Genomic DNA, 18,540 nt, shown 5'->3' on the forward strand with positions numbered 1-18,540 from the left:
GTTGCCGAGGACTCGAGTTGTGAACTCAGATCCGGGTGTGGATCTAGCCCTGTGCGACGGTTAGCAAGACACGTAGACAGGCAATACGTGTTGTAGATGCCCTAGCAATGAAATTGCCAGGTGTGAATAAGATCAATCCATCGTGACAGAAGGCCAACTCCTATTGAGTTGACGGTTAGAGGTGCAGAGCATAACCAACGGTGTAGTATTGTTCCAAACATCTCGAACAGACCGCAAAACCCAGCGTAAATCATAGACTCCCGTGGCTTTTGCGCCGAGGAAAGGGGTATCAGACGCTCAAAGACGGACAAGAAACCACAAGTGAGAGAAACCATCCCAGGGTATAATCATACAGAACATGCACTGTTAACCCAAGACTCAAGACAAAGAATATGCACCGATCTAACTCGACTCCAACGGGATATGCATTAGCTCTGACTGGGTGGGATCGTTCCTTTCTCTCGCAGCATGAGGTCTCGGTCCATATCTGACTGCGACTTGTAGCCTCCAAGGCTCATCGCCTGCTCGTTACTGATGGAGTAAGGGACGGACGATAGGTCGGGACGCAATCGCTTGAGACGAGCCGCACGTTCCCGCGCCGCCTGCTGTTTCTTCTGCAGCTTCGTCATCTTATCCTTTTGCGACTTGGGTGCAGCAGGAGGACCAGAAGGCAAAGGAGGCGGCGGAGGAGCAGACTCGGCCGGAGGAGAGGACTGGGGAGGCGGTGGGGGCGTGGAAGCCCGACGGTAGCGAGCGAATCTGGTATCGTTGTCGAAGACCTGGCGGAGCTGCCACCGCTGCTCGGCATACTCCTCATAGTTCGCAGCGATAATGGCATCCAGGATGCTGGCTTGTGTCTTTCCGGACATGGCCGTAGAAATCATGCGCTCCTTGAGACGCCGATAAGCGTCCGAGAAGGCCCTGAAGATCAATGCAATCTCTCGCGTTCCGCCCGAAATATCGTTGTCGGCATTGTTGGGATCCTCAATGGAGAGGCGGGGGCTGTTGTTGTAAGAAGGCTTGTAGATTTTCTGCGACACGAATGCGTTAGCCGGCGAACATGACACTGCCATTGATGCAGCTTACCTTGTTGAAATAGCCCGGCGGAGCCAACCGAATCCCCACGGTGTCATAGTCAAACCCATTGCCATAAAACTCAAAGAAATCCATGAGAATGCTGCCCAGGTTCTGCGTCATATGGCCATGCGGCAGGTGTTGCAGGAGACTCGTCACGAGACAAGTGATGGAGAATCCTCCCAGCCCGCCGGTTGGTACTTCATTGAGACCCCGAAGGAGCAGAAACTGCTTGATGACCGACACGATCACGGGCATGGCGGGATACTCGGACTTCCATTGCTGGAAGGTTTCGTTGGCCACAAGTCCGCTATCATTGTCAAACGACAAGTCCACCCGCAGGCCAGTCAATTTATCCACAAATTTCAAAATCGGCACACGCGCATGCGCGATGGTCTCGATCGAATTGGGCACCGCTATGTTCAGGTTCTTGAGGAATGCAGCGAACGCATAGATCTGGCCTTTCCGTTCGCCGAATGTCTTGATACCGTGGCGCATAAAGTTCGTAGAGAGTAGGACCAGGTCGATGTCAGCCGTTGGTAAATACAGACCGGACGCAAAAGAGCCAAAAGGACGGAGCTGCACCCCATAGTACCTGCTCTGGAATGCAGACTGTAGCCTCGCCACCAAGTCCTCTCGCACGATCTGTTCGTAGCGGACTGGCTTGACCCAATGGTAGAAACTCAAGATTTCGTTGTGCAACCTGCTTGCGGTCAGAAAAGATGCCCGTTTTCTATAGCGGGGTTGGCACGCACCTTGTGCCCAGATGTAGGCTGGGGGCCATGTTGCTTGACCATGGCGTGGCATCCTCCGATGAACGTGCCCTCCACTCATCAATAATCGAACCATCGTCATAGTATTTACTCAACGGCTTGCCGGTCTTCTTGGAAACACCCTTGATCTCGTCATCGTAGGTTCTCTTGCGGTTCCCGAACGCCGAGTCCTTGCCTTCCAGCTGGCGTCTCGGTCCGGTGGGTGCGCCTTCAGGCGCGTTTCGACCCGCTTCGTCTTCATCACCGAGGCCACTGAGCGAGATAAAATCCTCATTGGTCTTCACCGGATCCTCTTGCGTGGGCTGTGCCGCCGTTGCAGCGATTCGGGCCTTGCGAATCAATTTGACCACATCCACCCTCTTCGCCTGGGTCTCATCCGGAGGTGGTAGAACAGTGTAGGGATCGGGGTTGGACCATCTGGGGGCCGGGGCCGGTGCTGGAGCAGCCGTCGCGGTGCCGCTGTTGTTGGTGTCTATCGCGCGCTTTTTGCGTGGGTGGGCCGCTTCATCCTCATCCTCCGAAGACACGTCCATATCAGCCTCCTCACTGTCGCTAAGGTTTGCGATCGGCGCGAACTTCAACGCCGGTTTCGAATCCGCCGCTCCGGCGGGAAGCAGCTGTTCTGGGGTGGCCTCTCGCCTGGATCTCAAGAGCGGTCGTTCGGCCGTTCCAGGTCGCGAATACCGGAAAGTGAACTCATGTCTGGGGTGATGTGAAGACCGTCGGTCATTTCCGCGAAACTCGAAGGCCGGCGGCATGGTCAGGGCAGGAAGGAATGAAGAGAGCACAGTCAAGATAACGTGGGACTCGTAGTAGATGTGATCAACCCACAGTGACGCGCTCCGATCCTTTTTTTTAAGCGGCGAGGCGGAAGGGCAACGACTCGGCTGCATTCAGAAGGCGGTGAGGACCGCTCTATCCTTCAATTGTATCTATCTACTCCCTCCATACTCCATACTCGCATTCTGATCTGTCTCTCCCCTCTTCAGCCCGTTTTGCAACTGCTGAATCAACGCTTGATCCAATGCCATCTCCGCAAAGCTCACTCTCTGCGTGGCCCATTTCAACCACCCACTAGCTCTGGATCCTTCCTCGGCTCGGAGCAGGCCAATACTCACATCGATCAGCAGCGGTCGTTCTTCATTGTGCCAAAAGATCGATGCTCCACAGCAGCCGCAGAACTCGCGGTAAACTCCCGCGGAGCTATTGTACTGCCGCATTGTGCCAGTGCCAAATGCCAGCGGCGCTCTGCGGGTGTCGTAGAGATTCGATTTGGGAATAAACGCCCACGATTGAATTGGAAACCCGCTGGCTAGGCGACAGGATGGACAGGCGCAAGTCCCTGCCAGATATTTGGTGTTTCCATCCTGCAGCCACCACTTCACGTCTCCTGGATTTCTTGAGGATTGTGAGTGATACGGCGCAAGCAGGTCGGGCCACGGTGAGGTGGGCTTCGTGGATGAAGCATCCGGTCGCGTGATATAAAATTCTACTCCCCCACAATGGCAGCGGGCAAGTAGTTCGTCGGAACTGCGGGATGATGTCTCGAGTACTGTCTCGGAAGGACAGCTCAGAACGGTGTGAAGCCAACACGCTGAAGCGGGATTCCCTGATTCCCCAGGGAGAAACGAGGTCAGACCACCATCACGCGTCTCGGCCGCCCGCCAATGCCGTATAGCTTTGGTGGGAGGACTCCGCACTAGCAATCCGGCTGCAACAAAGAATTGCCCGGTGTGCTTCGTATGCACAAAGACATGGGCGCCACAGGTCTGACAGAAATAGCGGCTTACCCAGGCCGCTTCCCGGTATTTCTGGAGGCCGTCCAGGCTCGGTGGCTTAGCCTGCAGGGGATAATACGTAGAGCACAGCATGCCTGTGACCGTGCGACAGGCGGCGCAATGACACAAATTGAGGACCGAATGGTCGGCGGCCAGCTCAAGCTCAATCTCCTGTGCCACGCCTCTGCACAAGCAGGCGATAGGATGTGTCACCTTGCCTGGCTGCATGCTGGGCGGCCAATCTGATCACAGTGCTCTGTACTCTGTAGTTGGAACTCCTACGCAGTGGAGCGCTTGATGCAGACCGGCTATCGGTTATTCTTTATCTGTTGATTATCCTGTTAGCGGGTAAGAAAACCCCATCCCACTGCAGTAACTCTTGCGCCTGCCCTGCTGCATCCAGCCAAGGCATCCCGTAGAAAAGCGGTTGGCACCAACCTGCCAGTCTGAACGGCAGCTGCACCACACTGGGTCATTAGGTCCATCCAGGACATCCAGTCAGGGCAAAGGACTGGGACAGCAGAGGGGGGTGGTGGTTGTGACTGGAGACGACGTGCAGAAATGCGCTCATATCTCAGACCCGCACAGAGGCTGAGGGGCGGATGGGTTGAGGGCTGAGGCCCGTCGGCGTCGCATGTATAAATACCGGCCTGGGCGACCCCGCCTCTCTTCCCGTGTCAACAACTGAACTCATTTGCCTAAGAGTCTGCTCTTCTCATCACTCCCGCATTCACAAAGCTCGTCTTTATCCCTCAAATCATATCATCATGGGTAGGTCGTTTGCTTCTACCTTTTCCTCGCCTGGCTATTGGTCTGGTGGGGTAATGGCGGGGTAGCCGTGTTTGCTTTTTACCCAACATGATCCTTGTTGATTTCTTCAATACCCTTCCTATTACCATCGATCTCTTGTTATTGGAATAAGAAGCAGTAGATGTTTGCTAACATCCTTTCCTTTCTAACAGGTGATCACGGTTGCAGCTGCGGTGCCTCCTGCCAGTGCCCTGCCGGCCAGTGCCAGTGCCCCGTATGTACCACCCCATACTTTTCCAATGATATTTCTCACAACTAATCTTCCCTTCCTACAATACAGAAATAAATTATTCCCTACTTAAGAACAAGACGTGGCTTGAGTCGGAGGATCCCTTACTTCCTTGCTGGCTTGTATTTCGGGGTAGATAGGGTAATCGCAGATGATGCACTGATTGTTCTATTTGCTTGTTTGGATATATGTAGTGAGGAGAATGTAGATGATGTCACGGGTAGAACTGATAAGCTGAGGGCCAGAGCAGTAATGTGATGAGTTAGTATAGACGGTCAGAGCACCTGGGGCGTGGGGGGTCTGCTGACCACCATGGGTTTGTGGGTTTGGTTGGGTTATACTCAGTATGGAGTAGATAACTAAATGCTAGGCTATAGGATAAGGCATAGTGATGATTATCATCATAGGCTGACTACTGGTTATAGAAGGAAATGCTACATACAGATAGACATAGCAACGCACTCTCAACCATATACAACAAGCAGATACTAGTTAGTACCTTCTCTTCCCTCTACAGTATACACCTACAACATGGAATCCAACCACCTACCACCACCCCAATAAACAACAATCAAACCAAATCAAACCAAATCAAAAGAATAATTCATTATATACGTAACTCATAACCAAACAACCACATCCCCAAGCATATCCACGAATGACAAATCAAATCATTAAACCATGTCCGCACATGCAACCACCAATCTCCCTACACCGATGTCCCCAATCCCCTCACATCAAGAATCGAAGCAGAATGGATAAGATGAAGGAATGAATGAAGATAGAATCATCAGAACGGAATCAGACATCTTCCTTGCAATCAATTTCTTTCATGGATAGTGGCGTATGAATGCATGCTGCAGTGGATAGGGAGAGGGAGTGAGTGTCGACGAGGTCGAGAATGAATGGCTGGTTTGGTTGGGTGTTTAGTGCTATAGGAATGGATCGTTAGTATCTTTCTTTCTCCTTTCATTCTATCTTTTATTATAGTAGTAAGAGGGAAGATATACCTTGCAAGTGTTGCAAGAGCAAGAGTTGCAGTTGCCGGAGCAGCAGTTGCAAGCGCAGGGAGACATGATGAAGGATAGTATATGGGATATACTAAACGAGGATGGTGTTCGAAGAAGTAGAGAGTGCTTGGCTTGAAGGGTCGTGGGTGAGTGAATACTACAGAAAAAGAAGGATTGAGAATGCGGACGAGGAGGGATCTTTATATGTGCTGGAGTGATGGTTGCACCGCGGTTTGCTTGACCCCCCTGCCCCTCCCTTTCGTCTAGAGTCTGGTGACTGACTGACTGAATACTACTACCTAGTCTGTATCGTGCAAGTGGAGAAGAGCTTGTGGGTACAGAAGAATGGGTATACTTCTGACTGGGTCCAGGTAACTCTCGCATGCAGCGAGGCGTGGGAGAGCATGGTTTGGTACGAGGGACTTAAGTGGGAAGTCTCGGGTTGGCTTGCGTTAGGGCAGAGTTGATACAGATACCTGGTTTGAGGTTGCATGGATCTTATTCGAAGTATAGTATCTATTCCTATCGAGTAGTTTGGAGAGATAACTGACCCCCGGCCTATATGTACAAACAGGGCAAACCTGGTTAACTGCGAATCTTCCCGTCAATCAACGGCAACTTCCTTATCGAAATGGTCTCTTCTTCCTGGCTCCGACACTTGGGTCCCTGGCCGTGTAGACGAGGTTTGGTTCTCGTTGCTCCCAGGGGAAGGTGGGGGAAAAGAGGAGCGGCCAATCGGTCAATAACAGAACTTCCCTCGTGGGTTACGAGTTGCTGGGGATTGCTGGAAGCTATCATGCCACGTTGGAGGAGGTTGTCGAGGTGGGTGGGGGAGCCAGGGAAAAGTGAGGCAGCAAGTGGGAGGGCAGCGATGTTGGAGGGGGAGTGGATACCTTCTTGTTGGGAGGTGTGGTTATTGTTCTCATGAGATATTTGTTATTTGCTATGGGTGCTACTACGATTATTGTAGTGAGGATAATACGTCGGATACAAGGTTAAAGATGTGTGGAATTGGGGCAAGTAAAGGAACCCCTCCTTCGGCTGCATCTGCAACTGCATCTCCCGACCCCTCCTCGTCCTCCCTCTTCTGACTTTTCCCCCCAAGAACCACCAACATGGTTGCCTTCACCGGGCCGATCATGGTACGACAAGTGCCTAAAGTTCCAACTAACCCCAAGACAAAGTTACAGAGATGCTCTGCAGTGCTCCATTTACCTCTTTCAGCCATGCATGGCCCAGGACCCACGGCCTGTTTCAACCTCTTTTGTGGCAGTTGCTGAATGGCAAGCAAGCCCACACGGCCTGAGCAACAGCAGTTTCCAACCGCGACAGCCCGCACTAATCAAGAGGGCAGGCGAAAAGAAGGTTCAGGGTCACCACTAATCAGCAGCAGCAAAGATCCCCACGGGCGGGGTATACGCCAGGTCACTCGGCAACAGGGAGGGACCATCGGACAGCGATCTCATCCGGCACCACAGGATAATCATTGCCGCGTTGGTATCGAGTTCATCCAAGGCTGTGGCATCGGAGACTTTTCTTCCTGGTTATTCGATTCAGCTGCTTGCAGGATCGTCTGATCGGTCTTCCTGCAGAATGGCATGGGTTGAGGCAGCGAGGCTGTGTTTGCGTCTGCCAGGGAAGTTGCTGGAATCAAACGGTTGGAGCCGGAGCAGGAGGTACGGTATCACTTTGGGTAGATTCATCTGCTGCATAGGTGCAAGCTTGATCATCGTGCTGACCATGTGCTGGTCGGCTGCATCAAGGACATCTGTACGGCGTCAGAAGGAGGCCTGGGTTCCGATATCCGCCGACTGCTACAAGTGATCCCCTGATTATATTCGCTAAGACGACCACAGCATTTGATACATGTTGTCCGTAGCCACACATCAAAACTAGCCACCAGCATGCAGGCAATGCCAGGGCCACCGGTCAGCAGCTTATATACAGGCAGTACAGCAGATGCTGTGTATGGAGTATGCATTCGAATAAGCAAAACTATAAACTATACGCTCTAAAATGGCCCTGGACATGCTTCCACACTCACAGCTCATCCTTGCTGTTCGGAGCGGCATGGCTCTCCTCGCCTCCGGGACACACGGCTGGCGAGGTTACGTGCATCGAGTACACGCACTTCTCATCCTCGGCCACCTTCAGAATCGCGTCCTCTTCGCCGCATTCCAAGATGACGGTCGTCGATCGGGCCGGTCCGTTCCAACAGCCCTGTCCATTGGCGTACTGCAGAGAGACCTTCTGCTCGGGAACGATGTCGCCCGACTCGTTGAGCACATCCACGCTCACGGACCCAATGCCAACATACTTGCCCATCCGCGTAGATCCGCCGCCCTTCTTCGGAATCTGCTTCGTCTGATCCAGGAAGCAGTGCTCGTACGTGTACTCACCCGCATCCTTCGAGACGCAGACACCGCGGAGAGCCCGGAAGATGGAGGCAACACCGTAGTCTGTTTCAAGATCGGACTGGTGATCCTTCAGCTGCTTCTGCATATCCCCGAGACTCTTCTCCGCCGCCTTGACCGCGTCTCGAGCTTCCGTCACCACCTTGGATTCGGACGTAGGAGAAGACTCTGCCGCCTTGGACAAGATTCCGTTCTCTTCGAGAAGACCCCTAACGATGGTCACCTTGCTTTCGACAAAGTCAACGAGGGAAGGCGGGAGGTAGGCCGCCAGCTGGTAGACTAAAGCTGCTGTTAGACGTGGACATCCATCACCCGCACCCAAACGAGGAACATACCGATACTAGCCTCACATCCATCCTCCTCATTCTCCCACTGCTCCCAGTTGATGCCCGACTTCTCATCGTCGGGCTTAACCATCTCGTCCAAATCACGGTCTTGAGCACTGTTCACCGCGCCCTCCAGAGTGCCCTTGGCAGCGTAGTCCTCCCAGCTGCGCACAGCGCGCTTGACACCCTCGTCGTTGAAGTTAGGGTTATATTCGACCTTGAACTTGGAGAGAATCTCCTCGAGCTCCTTCACTCGGGCGCGGGTGTCATCCCGCTCCTTGCGGACCTCCACCAGGGCGCTCCGGAGCTCCTCAACCCGGCCCTTGGCCAATCCCGCGAGCACATTCACCTTGCCCTCGGTTTTGCCCTTCACGACCTTGCTCTGCTCCTCCTTTTCCACCACCTCCAGCTCCGCCTGGAGCTCCTTGACCTTAAGCTCCTGGGCCTGGATTTCCCCTTGAAGACGCTCAATACCCTCCTCAACCTCCTTCTGCTGTCTGCTAGCTTCTGCGAGAAGCTCCTTCTTCTTCTTCAGAGCCGCAGTCATGGACTTTTGTCTCTGCTCTTCCTTCTTCCGCCACTCCTTGCCGATCTCCTTGCACTTGTCCGCGCACTTGGTGCCGCCAACGCGGGCCCACTCGTCACTACCATCGCAGCACAGCTCGTAGTCGCAGATCCCGTCATTGACCCGCTGGAAGGGCACATAGGAGGGCTTATGGCCCTTGTTCTTGCAGTAGAAGCCCGGAAGGGCGGACACGAGCTCGAGATCGTCAATGCCCGGGCGCTCACCCGGAGTTAGGGCCGAGTTGCGAGAAAGGTGGGCACAGGCCGCCGTTCCCGGTTCATCACTGCCATCGGGACAGTCACAGTAGTCGTCGTTCACGGCAGAGAAGGGGATCTGGATGGCCGGGTGGGAAATGCATGTGAAAGTGGAGGCATCCTTGTAGAATTTGGCAACTGCAAACGTAGACAACATGTTAGCTAGGTGAAGCTCCCACTGCATTGTACTCGACCTGTGTAACCAATGCAGCACCAATGCCCACAAATGGCGTGGTGTGGATACTCACATTCGGGTCCTACTCCCCGGGGTCGAGACGAGGCATCACCGGCAGCAGCGACGACAGTCGAGCAAGCGGCTATGCTCACGAAGAAGAGCGATCCCTGAGGAAGTATCATGGTGGGAGCATTGAGCGCCCTAACCAATGCTGGAATGGGCAGCGAAACAAACTGGGGACGAGAACTACCAGAAATGCGGAGAGAGCTTCTGGCCAGCTGGTGATAACCATCCATTTCCCGCCTGGCTTTAATCCGGGGCATTGGCCCGGCTGACTCAGCCCCTTATCGCCCATCCCATCTGCAGTGGCAATCATCAATGGTCCATCGCTACTTTCTCCTCTACTCCAGTTCCTGTCTGATTCACTCGGCGCCAATATGGGTAACGACGGTGGCAGGTAAGTCTTCGATCCAGCTCACAGAAACTCCCCCCCCCCCCCCCCAGTCCTCTAGCTAATCGCCTCATCGCTCAGTATCCCGACCCGCCGCGAGCTCGTCCGCGAAGCCGCCCGCAATCCCAGCACGGCGCAAGTAAAAGAAGCGCAGCGCGAATTACAAGAACACTTCTGGACCACCTGTCCCTTGTCGCACAAGCAATTAATCCGACCGATTGTCTCCGACTGTGTCGGAAACCTCTACAACAAAGACGCCGTGCTCAAATTCCTCCTCCCCGACGAAGAAATCGAAGGCATCAGCTCCAAAGCCGACTGCGAGGAGATTCTCGGGGGTCGGGTGAAGGGTCTCCGGGACGTCGTTGAGTTGAAATTTGAAATCGATGCCGAGCGCGAAGAACATCCCGCTGCGAAACAGGAGAAGCGTGAAGCTTGGATCTGTCCCGTCACGGCTAAGCAGCTGGGCCCGAATGTCAAGTCTGTTTACTTGGTTCCCTGTGGCCATGTGTTTTCTGAGGAAGCGATTCGTCAACTTAAGGGTGATAAGTGTTTACAGGTATGTTTCATTGCTTTACTTTTTCATGTGCCAGCACGCTGATTGGATGTAGTGCGACGAGCCCTACACTTCGGACAACGTGATCTCGATTCTCCCGACAAAGGACACCGATAAACAACAACTCATCGAGCGCGGACAGAAGCTCGCCGAGCAGGGTCTCACGCATTCGTTGAAGAAGGCCCCTGGGTCAAAGAAGCGCAAGAAGAACGCCAACGGCGACGCGGCCGAAACGGGCGCCACCGCGGGCAAGGAATCAAAGCCAGCAGCCTCCGGCGCGGGCTCACGGGAGCAGTCTGCGACCGCGAGTCGAAGCAACACATCGACGCCCACTCCTAGTGCATCGAATGGCATCAAGAATGCAGCCACGGCCCTGTTGACGGCCCGGGTTCTGGAAGAGGAGAATGCGAAGAAAAAGCGGCGGAAGATGCTGGGTGCCAATGATAACATCAACAGTCTCTTCACGAAGGATAACAAGGATACGCAAGCGAAGAATACCGATTTCATGACGAGAGGATTTAGTCTTCCTGCGGCAGCCAGGAAGTAGTTTGCTTTTGGTGCTGTTGCAGTTTTTTAAAGGCGTATGGGGTTTCAGGTGCCGGCTGCGGAACCGGTTGTTTTTGCTAACTATGGTTGAGATCTTGCACATGCTATCATTCGTATGATAGATGGGTTATACCGGGCGAATGAACAAAATGAAGTCAATTCCTATTGTACAGCAAAATTCTTCCTAGATATAACATGCTACAAGAACTAGAGATAATCTTCGAGCCATTTAAACCGGTCACGCACACAATCTACTCAAGAAGTCCTCTCGCACGAAGCTCGGACTCGATAAGCTTCCTCCGGCCCTTCTCGTCATCCCGGTGCAACGTGGTCTGCCTCTTGGAGAAGACCTTGACGTTGGACAGGGTCTGGAGCTGCTTGTCATTCTCTAGCTGCTCGGCTAGCTTCGTCGGCTTCGGGTGCAACTGGCCCTGGATGTACTGCATGGCGTGTTTCACATTGGTGATCTGGCTGACGATATTGTCAGGGAAGTAGTGCCCACTCAGCTGGGAGAACCGCTTGAGGAACTGCACGAGAGAAAGTCAGCTATTGCCCCTGCGAGAGAACCGCGAATCATAACATTCCGGGGACATGCAAATGGATAGGACCACTAACAGCAAACTTGATAGCCGGATCAGTCAACGGCAAGGACGTAGCACTCTTAAACCGAGGCTCGGTGTATCCAAAGAAACGAGGATTCGGGGCTGGCGGTGACGGGTCCTCAACGATCTCGAAATTCTCAAACTCCTCGACCTCGATGTCCTCGACAGCCTGCTCCTGCTCCGCGGCTTCGGGCTGGGTACCGCCGATTTGCTCGAACACGTAGAAAAGAACCTTCTTGGCGTTCTCGTTGTGAAACTTCAGGGACTCGCCCCAGTTGGGCGAAGTGGGCAGGACCTTGGTTTTCCAGATCAGCTTGAAGATTGGCTTGTCGTGTTCGACGACCTTGCAGACGTGGGTCAAGGGCCTGTTCAGCGCCTGCATCAGGCTGATTTCGACGGCGGCTTGGTGGGCAGCGAGCGACAGAGGACCCTTCTTGTAGAGCTTGTGCTTGGGAGCGAAACTATTCACCAGCAATCAGTCAACAGACTCATCCCCCATATCGATCCATCATCTGGGATTCAACGACTTACGAGCCATATGTATCAGCCTCCGAAGGAGGAGCATCCTTCCACCGTCCCAAATGACCCACACGCTCCAGGCCATGCCACGTCGTCGCAGGCTCATAGGAGACGCCGGGTTCCAGCCCATCGGACGGTTCCGCCAGCTCGTTCGTCTCCTCCACCTGTGGCTCCTCCGGTTCTTGAGGCTTGGGCTTTCCGAATCTCTTCTCCAGGAGACTTTCTCCGTACGGGTCCTTCAGACCCGGGGGGTTGTCCGTGCCCCAGAGCTTGCGGCGGACTCGTTCACTGAGCGAGTCCGCGTTGGAGGAGGCATGGCGCAGGAATTGCCGGGCGACAATGGGGCGTGGACGCGCCTCCTGTCTGCAGATGGAGCAGACGTAGAGGGCCCGGGAGCCCGGAACCTCCAGGTTCAGCAATCGCAGTGAGGGACGCATGTTGACGGCGTTGCGGGATTGCTGCGTGCCGGGGCGTCTCCAGTCAACTTTCGAAAAGTTTCAAGGATCCGGGAGGTTAGTCACGTGATGTGAACCGCCGGGCTTGGCGCCGGGTAGAAGTATAACCATTTACTCTTGCCATGGGAGGAATGTTGATACAGTATTTAGTTGGTATGTTGGGTATAAGAACAATCAATTGTGGGTGTATGTACATGCGTCTACGCTGATATCATGAGAACTAATCGCTGTAACCGAACCCAAACTGTACAAGAAGAAAACGCCCCATTTTTACTCCCGAACGAACATACCAGCCATACCCATGCCGGTACCAATGCACATGCTCACAACACCGACCTCCTGGCCGGTACGCTCCAGCTCAGGAAGGAGAGTCGCTAGCTGTCTGGCTCCGGTAGCACCGAGAGGGTGGCCAATGGCGATAGCACCACCCTTGGGGTTCACCTTGGCCTCGTCAATGCCCAGCTTGCGGACCGAGTACAGGGCCTGGGAGGCAAAGGCCTCGTTGATCTCCCAGATGTTGACATCCGAGACAGCCATGTCAAGCTGCTGAAGCAGCTTAGGAATGGCCACCGCGGGTCCGACTCCCATCTCATCGGGAGCACAACCAGCAACGGCAGTACCAACCCAGCGGGCCTTGATGGAAGAGGTCAGGCCGAGTTCGGTGGCAGTCGAACGGCGCATCAACAGAACAGCAGCGGCACCATCGCTGACCTGCGAGCTGTTTCCAGCAGTGCTAGCGCCAGTGGCGGAGAAAGCGGGCTTCAGGCTAGCCATCTTCTCAACCGAGATGTTGCTGCGGATACCGTCGTCCTTGGCCACGGTGATCTCCTTGGGAGGAGCATCGGGATTCTCAGGGTCGAAGCTGAGGGTCTTCACGGGGACGATTTCCGCGTCGAACAGGCCGGCATTCTGGGCAGCAGTCGCCTTCTTGTGGGACTCGGCGGCGAAGACGTCTTGGTCCGCCCGGGAGATTCCGTACCGCGAGGCAACGTTCTCGGATGTGATACCCATGGGCATAATGCAGTCTCTGGAGTCCTTGGAGGGAGACTCCTTCAGCTCAGGCCAAAGGACGGTGGGGATGGCACGGGAGCCATAGTTTCTGGTCATGGACTCCATTCCTCCACCAATACCGACGTTGATGGCTCCGGCGCGGATGCCATTTCCGATGGTCGAGATCGCCGCCAGACCAGAGGAGCATTGTCTGTTGATCGTGTGGAAAGGGACGCTGTGGGGGAAGCCGGCGTGGATCTGAGCCATACGGCCGGCCTTCGCACCACCCAGCTCCTGGAGAACGGAACCGATGGCGACATCGTCAATCAGAGCTGGGTCCAGGTTCGGGTTCGCCTCGAGAGTAGCCCGGAGCACGCTAGCGAGCAGCTCCTCGGGGTAGGCATCCTTGAAGCCACCCTTCTTCGCACGGGTGACCGGGGTACGGAGGGCGGAAAGGATAACGATGTCCGAAGGAGACTTCTGGAGGACCTGGCGCAGGCCCCGGGGAATTGGAGAGGCCATCGTGACGGATTTTTAGAATGAGACACGGAGGTGCAAAAGGGCTTTGGGGGGGTGGAAATTCTCGACTTTCACCTCGCCCCGGTATAAAACCGGGGCCCGGCTACATACTTATATCGAAACGATGGCGACCGGAGGAAATTCCGGGGCTCGGGATGGCTCGCGTGCGGCCAGAGCCATTTGGACGTGGCTTTCAACTGCCGGCAATGAAGATCGGCTAAGCGCACTGCCGCGGGGAGGAAGGCAAAGTCTGGGATGCAAAGTGTGGGGAGCTAAAAGTACGAATCGTAGTTCTCCCCGGGAACTCTGGCCCGAGGCTGCCCCCGACTCTTTTGAGAGAGATCTTTCTTCTGGATCATGACCGATCCTTGTGTTCTTTGATTCTTCAACTCAACAATCTCTCTCTCTCTCTCTCTCTCTCTCTCTCTGTCTCCTGGTGATCCTGGCCTGTTTTGATCCGACGAGCAACGTCGGCAATGGCAAACTGCGCGTTCCGCCATCGGAAACGGGATGCTTAAGTCAGCCCCTTCGGAACGGCGCATCGGATCACGATGGAAACTAGAAAACTAGACCCTGAATGGCCCCGAAGGGTGCTGACGCATCATTGAATAGTTATCGAAACTGACTTCTAACCACCAATCTATGAATCCCCTTTCCTCATCTTGTTTATGTAATATATTAGTACTAATAAAAGTCCTCAATTCTCCGAAATCGTAGGTATCATAAGCTAAACAACCCGGCCGCCTATACCTGCGGCATATCCTCCCAGAACGCCTGGTATCATCGTGGTCATCAATTAACGAGTAGGATGAAGCAAAACATAGACCATAAAAGAAGGGAGAAGTGCCAAGTATCAGTGACGGATGATGTGACTGTAATGACCCGGGACTTTGCGCCGACACTTGTCGCAATCCGCTCGGTACCCCATGGAAAATGCTACCTTCTTCTTCGACGCAGGAGTGTGCGCATTGTCCACCAGCCTCATCGATGGCTGCAGGTCGACCAAAGTTTCTGGATCCCATGGCGGAGGAGACGCCGGCTGCGACAAGTAGGTCATATCCGCATCGCTCGCCGAGTCTTTGCTGCTGACAGCCATGGCATCCTCATCGTCACTGACCGGGCTAGGGAGGCGTTGACCGCACCACCAGACTCTATCCGGGGTCGCGTACGGGTCTCGAAGGGCACCCTGCTGCGTAGAAGACGTCGAATCTTGATGGTGGCTTTTTGCGACAGAATCTTTTGCTGAAGGGACGACCCCATATGCTGAGTGTGCTGTTGGCCGTTCGCTTGTGATGAGCGATTGGTCCACAAGTCTGTGCGTGATCGGTGCATTCTGAAACTCTGGTGTTTCTTTCCAGTTATCAATGTCCATATTTGCGCTCAGTGTAGGAAGTTTTTGCGCATATTGCTGAGTTGTCGTTGGTATTGGTAGATTCAGAGGCTGAGCTGAGCAGTCATAGCCGGCTTTACCACCTCCATTATCATCCTTGTCATCGTCGGAGGATTCCACCGGGGTCGGAGTTGAAAGGCCAAAGCGGGAGACAACACGATTGCTTTTCTGGAGTGACGGGAACTGGAGGGTAGTTGAGGATGCCCGTAGGGCTAGAGGTCTGTGCTTCTGTTTAATACTTTGTTAGCTGTGGAACAAGTATGGCAAGGACCTGTTGAACCTTGAGTTACGAACCTTCTTTTCCCGAGTCGCGTTCCCATCGAAGTCATCGTTCTCCTGATCTCTCTGACGCTTGGATGTAAATGCAAACATGACGCTTTGAGTACCGAGGCTGTCCAAAATCACTGTGCAAACAGAGAGGGTAGTGGCTAATCAGAGTATTGCGATGTAGTGAACCAGATTCAGAATCACATTGAGTCCGGTGAATATACACTGTAGAAGTGTGAAGGACGATACCCATAGGAGGCAGGCCTCAATAAGCGCACAAGGATCAAAGTAGCAAAGAAAACAATCTAGGATCTAACAAAATGACATGTCATGATTACTCTTCAGGCTGAATGACTGGATAGGGACGTCAACACTGGAGTCAAGGAAGCGAGAAATAGAAGAATCCAAGAATGGGACCTGGAACGTGGAAGTCCTCTGCGCTTTGTAAAGTCCCTTCCAATCAAGACGGCCGGGCTGGCTGCGGGCGTCTGCCGAGGCTTAGCGCCCACGGGCGGTGCTTAGTACCGTAAGATACGTCCGGGTAAGTAACTGCAAAGTACCTTTTCCGTACCAGTCACTGCAACTGCCTGGCCTTCTTCTCGTCACGAAAAGCCCGGAGTAACCGTCGATCTACATATAGAATTACCTGGAGGAAGAATCGCCGGGACCCAGCCGGTATTTCTCAATCTTTACAAGTAGGGAGAAAGTACGGAGTCCGTACACCCTTTTCAAACCTCATTCTGCATCACCCCTGTAGTCAGCTGATGCACTATACCTCTGGACAACACTACACGCAAGCTTACTCGCCCTACACCTCGAGTGCCCTTTAGGGATGCAATTCTACGCAATATACCTACCGAGGATACTCTGCAACGTACGAAATCGTAGACCTTTGGAATTACTCAGTACCAATATGAATGACGTCACGTCAATCTGGGTTTCAAGATACTCCATGTGCATTTCTATCATGTTCATATTCCATTTCACAATCTGCTATCTAAGCTAGAGCGGTTAACAGATGGCTTTCGCAAAAAGTGGGTTCGCCCTTGTCACTCCTGCCTCAAAGGGACTTGGTTTCGCCTTTGCACAACAGCTGCTGTCCCACACAGACCTACCTGTTCTTGTGACTGCGCGGAGAGATGGCGGGGAACTCCGTAACAGGCTACTGAAAGAGACCAGCAATGAGTCTGACAAGGCTGAAGAGAGATTAAGGGTCTTCGAAGTTGATGTGACCGGTATTCAGTAACATCTATGCCCCCTCATGCGTTTTGGTCCTGAACAATGTCTTAGATGAGACAACCATACACTCCATGGCCACACACATGCGAGAGGAATATCCCAAGGCTTCCCTACGCATTGCAATCACAGTACCTGGTGTTTTACATGTTGAAAAGTCTCCGAGTCAGATTGATGCGGCCGACGCTTTGCACAGTTTTAAAGTGAATGCCCTCGGTCCCCTGCTTCTGATGAAGCATTTGGCTCCTTTTCTGCCAACCAAGTCATCAAATGGATTTGCGGATGACTCCCCGCCTACGTCTGGAGAACGCCCATGGAAGCTCCCACCCCATGCTATCTACGCCATGATGGCTGCGCGAGTGGGCTCCATTTCCGATAACTCGGCTGGAGGCTGGTATTCGTACCGTGCCAGCAAGGCATCCGTCTTTCAATTGGCCAAAACCTTCGATCTGTATCTGCGGTCTCGAAGCAGAGACCGAGCATTCGCAGTAGCAATGCACCCAGGAACAGTCCAAACGGATTTCACAAGAGATTACTGGGATGGGAGACATATGCTGCAGCCAGACGAATCCGCAGCGAGGCTATTACGGCACCTATGCGGGATGCGAACCGGGGATTCTGATGGACGAGGTCGGTGCTGGGATTGGAAAGGAGAGGAGGTTCTGCCATGATAGCCATGGATGGCAAGTCCGGCATGGACATCCTGGTCTATGTATACTAATTCTCAAGCCAAATTTGTGGCACATATCCGTGATTTTCTCACCTCAGATGTTATAGGCAACGCGATAGAAACTTTAAGATACGAGATTTCCGCCGAGCGTCCCAGCAGTGGATCTGGACATAGTGGACCCTGGAAAGCACCTTGTATTGACTTCTGGAGCCTCACTGCAGAGGTACATACATGAAACTACATACTACATAGATAGTCTTTGCAAGTGTGTGGGGGAGGGATCACGGGCGGCGCAGCGACGGGGAAGCGTTCTTCCCTCCGCTCGGTGAGTCTCCGGCAAAGCGATTAGACGCGACACCCCGTCTAAAACGCTAATCCGGGTCGGGATGCTTCACCACCCCCAGCTCACTCTTTGGACGGTTCTTTAGATTCTTAAACCACTCTTCTCACTGAGCAGCAGTACCCCTGGTGACCCACCGGATCTGTCTGACTCGTTGTATCCTCTTGCCGACTCGGTTATAGGTCCGGTTCGAGCCCACTAAGACCGGAGCTCGCTCCCCCGGAACCCCCAGGCCGTGGTAGTGATTCGCCAGTGGAGGAATAACCATGCAAATCTACTAGATCGACTAGATCGACTAGATCCAGCCGTCAAACGGCCACTTCCCCAGGTCCACACGGGAACTGCCGCCCAGGGCCACTCTGTTTCGTGTATACTGTATAGGTAAAGATGATGTACGTACAGCGGCATGTTACCATACGAGGGTGACTGGCTGGGCTTGCAGCTTCCCCGCGATAGGGATCCGACCACCACCTTCGATGGCGTACTAGTCATCTCTGCTTCTGACGGACCGATGTACACAGGCAGTCGGGCTGATCTGACACTTGCCTGGAGCTAACTACGCTGCACCATATCCCACCGTCCTACGACGAAAAT

The 18,540-nt window shown here is 53.7% G+C and overlaps 8 protein-coding genes across 8 annotated transcripts; 2 read left to right on the plus strand and 6 right to left on the minus strand.

Annotated features, from left to right (window-relative positions):
- Positions 1-428: 428 nt before the first annotated feature.
- Positions 429-2,605, minus strand: BO80DRAFT_446360 (putative topoisomerase family protein TRF4; the record flags this gene model as incomplete). Its single annotated transcript, XM_025721549.1, has 3 exons — positions 429-1,031; positions 1,087-1,777; positions 1,830-2,605. The coding sequence occupies 3 exons, from the start codon at positions 2,603-2,605 to the stop codon at positions 429-431; spliced, it is 2,070 nt and encodes a 689-aa protein (XP_025574042.1).
- On the minus strand, positions 2,451-4,298 carry BO80DRAFT_122252 (GFA family protein). Its single transcript, XM_025713505.1, has one exon. The coding sequence runs from the start codon at positions 3,851-3,853 to the stop codon at positions 2,780-2,782; it is 1,074 nt and encodes a 357-aa protein (XP_025574043.1). The 5' UTR covers positions 3,854-4,298; the 3' UTR covers positions 2,451-2,779.
- Positions 4,299-7,433: 3,135 nt separating this feature from the next.
- Positions 7,434-9,679, minus strand: BO80DRAFT_426384 (putative protein kinase C substrate). The gene is made up of 3 exons (XM_025719757.1): positions 9,482-9,679; positions 8,424-9,371; positions 7,434-8,367 (listed from the first exon to the last, which is right to left on the minus strand). The coding sequence occupies exons 1-3, from the start codon at positions 9,588-9,590 to the stop codon at positions 7,715-7,717; spliced, it is 1,710 nt and encodes a 569-aa protein (XP_025574044.1). The 5' UTR covers positions 9,591-9,679; the 3' UTR covers positions 7,434-7,714.
- A 44-nt stretch (positions 9,680-9,723) lies between these two features.
- On the plus strand, positions 9,724-11,056 carry BO80DRAFT_121810 (uncharacterized protein). The gene is made up of 3 exons (XM_025713503.1): positions 9,724-9,865; positions 9,941-10,415; positions 10,468-11,056. Exons 1-3 carry the CDS (start codon positions 9,846-9,848, stop codon positions 10,957-10,959), a joined length of 987 nt encoding a protein of 328 aa, XP_025574045.1. The 5' UTR covers positions 9,724-9,845; the 3' UTR covers positions 10,960-11,056.
- A 38-nt stretch (positions 11,057-11,094) lies between these two features.
- Positions 11,095-12,542, minus strand: BO80DRAFT_385031 (mitochondrial 54S ribosomal mL50 protein). Its single transcript, XM_025716973.1, has 3 exons — positions 12,092-12,542; positions 11,574-12,021; positions 11,095-11,485 (listed from the first exon to the last, which is right to left on the minus strand). The coding sequence occupies exons 1-3, from the start codon at positions 12,514-12,516 to the stop codon at positions 11,210-11,212; spliced, it is 1,149 nt and encodes a 382-aa protein (XP_025574046.1). The 5' UTR covers positions 12,517-12,542; the 3' UTR covers positions 11,095-11,209.
- A 151-nt stretch (positions 12,543-12,693) lies between these two features.
- BO80DRAFT_426386 (thiolase family protein) lies at positions 12,694-14,266 on the minus strand. Its single transcript, XM_025719758.1, has one exon. It carries the CDS (start codon positions 14,044-14,046, stop codon positions 12,805-12,807), a length of 1,242 nt encoding a protein of 413 aa, XP_025574047.1. The 5' UTR covers positions 14,047-14,266; the 3' UTR covers positions 12,694-12,804.
- A 393-nt stretch (positions 14,267-14,659) lies between these two features.
- BO80DRAFT_466030 (uncharacterized protein) lies at positions 14,660-16,109 on the minus strand. The gene is made up of 2 exons (XM_025722757.1): positions 15,728-16,109; positions 14,660-15,661 (listed from the first exon to the last, which is right to left on the minus strand). Exons 1-2 carry the CDS (start codon positions 15,803-15,805, stop codon positions 14,897-14,899), a joined length of 843 nt encoding a protein of 280 aa, XP_025574048.1. The 5' UTR covers positions 15,806-16,109; the 3' UTR covers positions 14,660-14,896.
- Positions 16,110-16,492: 383 nt separating this feature from the next.
- On the plus strand, positions 16,493-17,608 carry BO80DRAFT_385040 (short-chain dehydrogenase/reductase; the record flags this gene model as incomplete). Its single annotated transcript, XM_025716974.1, has 2 exons — positions 16,493-16,935; positions 16,991-17,608. The coding sequence occupies exons 1-2, from the start codon at positions 16,719-16,721 to the stop codon at positions 17,605-17,607; spliced, it is 834 nt and encodes a 277-aa protein (XP_025574049.1). The 5' UTR covers positions 16,493-16,718.
- Positions 17,609-18,540: the final 932 nt, after the last annotated feature.

This window comes from Aspergillus ibericus, assembly GCF_003184845.1.
Source record: "Aspergillus ibericus CBS 121593 unplaced genomic scaffold BO80scaffold_27, whole genome shotgun sequence".
Classification (NCBI taxonomy): domain Eukaryota; kingdom Fungi; phylum Ascomycota; class Eurotiomycetes; order Eurotiales; family Aspergillaceae; genus Aspergillus; species Aspergillus ibericus.

What these genes read in the sequence shown, in the direction of transcription:
- BO80DRAFT_122252 (XM_025713505.1), bottom strand. Translation starts at nt 3,853, where the DNA reads ATGCAGCCAGGCAAGGTGACACATCCTATCGCCTGCTTGTGCAGAGGC.
- BO80DRAFT_426384 (XM_025719757.1), bottom strand. Translation starts at nt 9,590, where the DNA reads ATGATACTTCCTCAGGGATCGCTCTTCTTCGTGAGCATAGCCGCTTGC. An exon ending in CCGGGGAGTAGGACCCGAAT is followed by an intron (nt 9,372 to 9,481) that starts GTGAGTATCCAC and finishes CTACGTTTGCAG; the next exon opens with TTGCCAAATTCTACAAGGAT. An exon ending in TGGATGTGAGGCTAGTATCG is followed by an intron (nt 8,368 to 8,423) that starts GTATGTTCCTCG and finishes CAGCAGCTTTAG; the next exon opens with TCTACCAGCTGGCGGCCTAC.
- BO80DRAFT_121810 (XM_025713503.1), top strand. Translation starts at nt 9,846, where the DNA reads ATGGGTAACGACGGTGGCAG. An exon ending in ATGGGTAACGACGGTGGCAG is followed by an intron (nt 9,866 to 9,940) that starts GTAAGTCTTCGA and finishes CTCATCGCTCAG; the next exon opens with TATCCCGACCCGCCGCGAGC. An exon ending in AGGGTGATAAGTGTTTACAG is followed by an intron (nt 10,416 to 10,467) that starts GTATGTTTCATT and finishes GATTGGATGTAG; the next exon opens with TGCGACGAGCCCTACACTTC.
- BO80DRAFT_385031 (XM_025716973.1), bottom strand. Translation starts at nt 12,516, where the DNA reads ATGCGTCCCTCACTGCGATTGCTGAACCTGGAGGTTCCGGGCTCCCGG. An exon ending in GAGGCTGATACATATGGCTC is followed by an intron (nt 12,022 to 12,091) that starts GTAAGTCGTTGA and finishes GCTGGTGAATAG; the next exon opens with TTTCGCTCCCAAGCACAAGC. An exon ending in ATCCGGCTATCAAGTTTGCT is followed by an intron (nt 11,486 to 11,573) that starts GTTAGTGGTCCT and finishes TCTCTCGTGCAG; the next exon opens with TTCCTCAAGCGGTTCTCCCA.
- BO80DRAFT_426386 (XM_025719758.1), bottom strand. Translation starts at nt 14,046, where the DNA reads ATGGCCTCTCCAATTCCCCGGGGCCTGCGCCAGGTCCTCCAGAAGTCT.
- BO80DRAFT_466030 (XM_025722757.1), bottom strand. Translation starts at nt 15,805, where the DNA reads ATGTTTGCATTTACATCCAAGCGTCAGAGAGATCAGGAGAACGATGAC. An exon ending in ACGCGACTCGGGAAAAGAAG is followed by an intron (nt 15,662 to 15,727) that starts GTTCGTAACTCA and finishes AGTATTAAACAG; the next exon opens with AAGCACAGACCTCTAGCCCT.